General features: G+C 39.1%; 1 protein-coding gene across 1 annotated transcript; it reads right to left on the reverse strand.

Annotated features, from left to right (window-relative positions):
- Window positions 1–2856: 2856 nt before the first annotated feature.
- hhex (hematopoietically expressed homeobox) lies at window positions 2857–5578 on the reverse strand (the record flags this gene model as incomplete). Its single annotated transcript, XM_080834348.1, has 4 exons — window positions 2857–3081; window positions 3495–3545; window positions 3653–3831; window positions 5224–5578. 4 exons carry the CDS (start codon window positions 5576–5578, stop codon window positions 2857–2859), a joined length of 810 nt encoding a protein of 269 aa, XP_080690474.1.
- Window positions 5579–6124: the final 546 nt, after the last annotated feature.

Raw genomic sequence — 6124 nt, forward strand, 5'->3', positions numbered from 1 at the left:
CAGTAGAAAGATCAGCTTAACCATTATCAGACCCATTCAAAGGGTTGGATTCAATATTTGGGCAGTTTTATTCCAGTAATTTAATCAGGACACTGAGGAAGAGGAACAAACAAGCCATTAGTCTCCGTGGCCCTTTGCTATCACATCAGACCTGATTGAGATTTTAGAGTACTTACATGGAGAACACACAATCTAACTGATACCAAGAAGATAATTCTTTGATGGCTAACGGGTCTGAAAGGAGTGCCACCAACAGAACACTGAGGCATGATATATTTTCAATTAAAAAATTAAACTACCAACCTTTAAGCCGCTTTCCACAGGGCTTCACTGGGGGCACTATCTCCCTCTTAGGATTGAGTCAATATTTGGTGAGGAGTTGTCACAGAAACCACTTCCACCGTGCCCCCAAAAACAGCATTAAGCAGTTCAATATTTAAATCATTAATTCATTGGGCCTGGTGTCATTTAAGGCACTAGACAATGCTCTGAAAGGTGGATTCCACAGGCACCCAGGGAAATATCACTAAGGGCTTATTGTGAGCTCACTCATGCTATTTATTTTTCAATTAGGTCTAATTCAAATCAAGATTGAGCAGTTAAAGATTAGTCACTTAGTACCTGAATTTACTTAAGGTTTCAAACGAAACAGGGCAGACCAAATAGCTTGGCACTATATATATATATATATATATATATATATATATACACATATTGGCATTGAATAGAACAGTATGAAAAAATGATTTCCATTGCATAAGCACTTTTGTATCCATGTTTATACAGAACTTTATTCAGGTGTAAAGACATTGAGGTTGAAAATGTAAAATTAAAATTAAATCCAACAGAACTCTGCTGATCCTTAATCAATCGTGTTCAAAGACTATAGGTATGATTGACACATTTTTTGATTGTGTTACCAAACCTAAAACATATGCTTTTCAATAAAGGATGTAAATTGTGTTTTCTTGGGTTGAAAGGTAATGGTCAAAATGTGTTTCAAAAACAGTCAAAACACAGCTCTCTCTAGAAATTCGTCAGCCTTTTCAGAAACAGATATGCCCAGTCTTTAGGAAGAAAGAGCAAACTGGATCTAACCAGGACCAGAATAGTAAAAGGATTAAATGTGTAAATACTCAAGAGAACATGAGATTATTTCGTTTAGAAAACAGCTGTTTAGGAAAAAGAAAAATCCAGGATATTGTATTTTCAAAGTTTCAAATGAAAAGCCATATCTGAAAAAAAGCAGATAAAAAAGAGTGTTGTGTTGAACCTGAGGAGGTAGAAACTGAAGGACTATGTCAATCCCTCCACCATAATGGAGGACATGTTACAGGATGGGGCTGCTTCTGGGCTGGTAAGGTGGGACAATATTTCCACTTTATTTGACCAAATCTGCCATCCCCCACTTAATTGGCACAAATTGTAACAGGGCAATACAACTTGATTATAGGCTGCAAAACCTAACCAAAGTACTGTTTGATGGACTGGTCTGCTCAAAGATTTGAACCCTGTTGAGGTCATGTGGGAAAAGCTTCACCAAATGCTCAGACAAAATGGCTAACCAGCTCATCGCACCTCTGAGAAGAGCTACAAATGGTGTGGGCTGAATTCTTCCCTGAATATTTTCAGATACAGACAGCTAGAATGTCAAAGGGCTGTGCGTGCGGCAAATGGAGGCTTCTTGAGAGGAATATAAAATAAAGCTATTCCAATCAGTTGGCAATCGTTTCTGATCAACTAAATACTGGTGTTTTTAAATATTTCAATACTCGTTGGTTTGTACCCAATGCAGTCAATTGCAACTATTATTACAAAGAACACACAGTGCCACTCTGCATTAGAACTTTTATTTGCTGTCAACAACTCCCCTGCCTGCAAATCTTCCTTTCCACAGAATAATGAATCAACCCTTAACACATCATTATCTGGTATCTGGTGTCCTTGCTGTTTTGACTTTTTGTATGACTTCTAAACCATTACTCAATTCAGGTACAATCACTGTGCCTACTATTGATTTTGGAATGGTCTTGCAAATTTGAGCTCTTTGAACTGTGAGGGTAATCATACCAAATACAGCTAAAATACCACATACTGTCAAGTTCAAACCATTACAGCCTCTGCAATTATTAACAAAGAGCTTACTTTGGTAACCAAAAGTTTCTGTTGTTTGTCTTTCTGCTAAATGAAAACAAATCTGAGGCTCTACCTGATATGATGGTCAAAACAAGAGCAAACAGAAAGTGTAGGGTATGGGTTATGACCGCTTATTGATTCTGCACAAAATAACCTTCATTCCTCACAAGCTATATCGCCTTTAATGAAAATGTAAAGGTGTGGATCTCAGTAATGACATGTCTCCATTCTATTCTTCAGTCAAAATGCAGGTTACTAAAAAGGTAAGGTACTGTCATTACGTAAAGGAAAAAATGGAAAGGAATGTTGTTTAGTGTAATTTCACTTAACATTAGGCTATTTTGTGAAAAAAGAGGTCGGCCTGCAATGCCAATTAATGCAACTGGGATGGGCATATTTAGAGGAAATATGAGTTGTTTTAATCACAAATTAGATTAGGCCCATTTCAAAGAATATGTACACCTGGTCAGACTCTTTTCATTTTAAGCAACTCCTTGTTTGCTCATTAAGTCAATAACTGCTCATTAAGTCAAAAATGCTCTTCTGTGAACAGTAAAGATGACCTTTGAGAACACCATTCTTTTTAACAACTTGGCTTATAAGCTTCATCCTAGCAAACATACACCTATGTAATTCATGTCTCAACAATATACATGATTTATGATACATATTCAATATTTACAATTAATGTTCTTCAGAGTGAAATTGTCATCATCTGTTTTATTTTTGCGAGGTTGAGGAAAATCCGTCCTCAATGTCCAGCTCCTGGTCCGAATTCTCCGAGAGGTCTGACTCGTTGCCTTCCTGCGAGAGTGCAGTGGAGGAACCCTGAGCGTGGCTGTGAGGAACCTGTGTGAGGCTGTGTTCATCTGAATTCACTCCCACGTCAAAATGTCTGTCCGGATTTTCGTCCTCGATGTCTCGTTTACTGCACTGCGGGTTTTCCTGTAGGGATAAATGTTTCAACATTTATGGAATATTGGACAATACTTTGTGGTAGTTAAGTGGTGTATATAAATCACTAAAAACGATTCAAAGTATTGTCATTTGACAATCTTGTTCAGCACTTAATATGTTTCAAAATCAGTCGAGTAGGTCTAGCCTACGCCAAGATTTCGCAACTTTCTTCAGTGTCAAGCTAAGACGACTAGCGTGCACAACCAAGCGCAAAATCAAACAATTCGGGTTTTTTTCCTTTCAGGATTCACTGATAACCAGTGTCATGTAAGAACATATCAACCTATCTACTAGGCCTATGTTAAGTAGCCTATGCAAAACAATACAAGCCTGTTTACAGCAAGTATAGCCTACACGCTTTCAGTTTATGCTCACAAGTTTTTTGTTTTGGCTTGGCTTACCTGTTTTAGCCGTCGCCATTTCGCCCTGCGATTCTGGAACCAAGTTTTCACCTGTCAAATGTAAACATTAAACTATAAATTAAATCTGCATTAAAATCTGGCGTACCCTTCAAAATTAATTTAGTAGAGGACGCACAATCTTTTTTGGCTATACCTACCTGGCGCTCACTCAGTTGCAGCATTTTGGCCAGTCGTTTCCTCTCTGGGGGAGAGAGATATTTCTGTGTTTCGAACTTTTTTTCTAGTTCAATTGTCTGGTCATTGGAAAATCGGACCTGCCCGCCTTTCCTTTTGTGCAGGGGGCGCTGAATGAATGGAGTCCATAAGAGTGGTTTGCCTTGTGTAACACAGACAAGAAGTATAAGATGAGGAGAACGGATGGGCACGAACAAAGCTATAAATTCTTTAAAATGTTGGGGCCACATGGGAAAATATTTTATACAAAATCATATAGGCTCCATAAAAAGTAATTTCAGCCTTCTTATAACATTTTGTTCATCATAATTAAAACAGTTCTAATCTGCTTGGTTTGTTAAATCTTAGAGATGGTAATGGAGCATACGAGTTTTCTGACAGCCGTTTGAACCTGTGTTTATGAGGAAGGCAGTTGAGCGCGATTGGCGCACAACCATGGCAAAATTTCCGTCAATGTGTTTCCTGTTGGTTTATCTTGTGAATGCCTTTAACATCCGTCTTTTCCCGTCACAAAAGACATAGGAAACTGCGGTGTGTGTGTGTGTGTGTGTGTGGGCGCGCGCGCGCGTGTGTGTGTAAAACAGAGAGAGAGAGAGAGTTTAAGATATAGGTCTATCGTTTATTATGTTTGTAGCCCAATAGGCTCAGCACTCAATTTAATTTTCAGGCGTAGAGATACAAATCCAATCCAAAAATGTTTACGTCAAGCTTTTTGTGCGTCTTATTTTCGTACCATTGCATGATACCGTTATTCACCAATTAGGCAGACCTTGATAACGGACAAACGGGTCTATCAGTGAAGGCTGTTGCTCATGCCCCGGCAGGACATCGGCCTATTGTTTTAGCTGTTCTGAAGTCACATACCGTACCGCGGAAATGAACAATATTTCCAAAAAAACGGACCTCGGCTATCAGAAGTGGAGTGTTTCCTGAATAAGTCTGTATTGAGGATGTCGATAAAATAATCAGTATTGTGCACGACTCCCGGGGAAGTGCCTACAAGAGGCCGACAGGAAAACGTTTAACAGCTTCTGAAACCAGATTTACTCCTATCGAGAGCTCAAGATTTCCTGCCTGAACGGAAAGGATCAGTTTGCTTAACTGCAGAAGTTAAACTCAGGCCAACATAATACAAAATAGAATACAGTGGCAATATTTTAACTGGGAGAGTGGGGGGCATATAAATCCCCTTGTCTTTGTATTCCAACCAAGGGGAACCGTATATAAATGATGCTGTGTAACTGACATTGACATTTATTTTTAAGAGAATGATTTAAAAAGTCGTGTTGCAAATGACCGGCCGGCATGATAGGTCTGATTAACCAACCGAGTAGGCAACGCATTCGTTTATATTTATACTTTACAAAGTTTTAGTTTTAAAAAAGGGGATTGATTTAGCATTCCCTGTCATAGATTTTTGTTTCGATAGTTTTCCTTAGACATCTGCATAGAATAGACTAGGTATCGTTTCCAATCATGACAGGATTCTACCAGTAGCACTTCGAAGCTTTAAAACATTTCAAAATAAACTCACCGAGAGCATCGTGTCTGATAAGTGCATGCGCATATTCCCCCAATGACCGGTTGAAAGGGTAGACTGAGGGTGCGAATGCCCCTGTTGCATACGGACCCGCCATAGCTGCGTGGTGCGACAGGGCGGGATGGATTGGCGTCGGCTCGCAGATTGAACTCCTGTAAGGTGATATCAAACTCGTAAATGACGAATTTGGGGATGGTAGCGTCGGTGCCGAGAGAACGGGAGAAACTGGATTTCCATTCCTTCCGAGTATGTCTTCGATGTAGAAGGGAGTTGGGTGGACGGGCTGAATTGGGGTCGGAGCATATAAAGGAACATTCATAGCCGAAGTTACTGGGTACTGGTATTGCATGATTCCTTAGCAGATTTCACTTCAGATGACAGGCCCGGTCCGTCTTTAACCTGTTAATCGACCTCGAGGATATATTCTAACTCCATCAATTAGTTTGCTCACCTCGGTTGGACGACTACACTTGATATTTTAGATTTGAGAGGGAGGAGATTTACGTCAACTTCCTGCAGGTAGCCTATGCAGGGATTCTGATTGGTTGCCAATAAAGTAGTCCACTAAAAGAATGACTCGTTTAACTTTACATTTGACTGTTCAAACGAGTCTAGGCTATGGTAAATCAGTCTATAGGCCACTGAGTTCTGTTCTGGCATAGGATAAAATACAATCAGTTGTGAATTATAATAATAATAACACATATGCCCATTAATTATAGGCATAATAACAAAAATAATAATAATAGGCTACTTATAATAATAATAAACTGCTATGGAAAGGGATCATTTGGGTTTCTGGAGAACATTAATTTTTTTCTGGCTTAATTTACCTCGGAAAGATTCTTGTAGAAATGTAGTCATCACAATAAAGTAAAAGAAAAAAAAAAGCTGA

This window comes from Sprattus sprattus (genome assembly GCF_963457725.1).
Source record: "Sprattus sprattus genome assembly, chromosome: 3".
Lineage (NCBI taxonomy): Eukaryota > Metazoa > Chordata > Actinopteri > Clupeiformes > Clupeidae > Sprattus > Sprattus sprattus.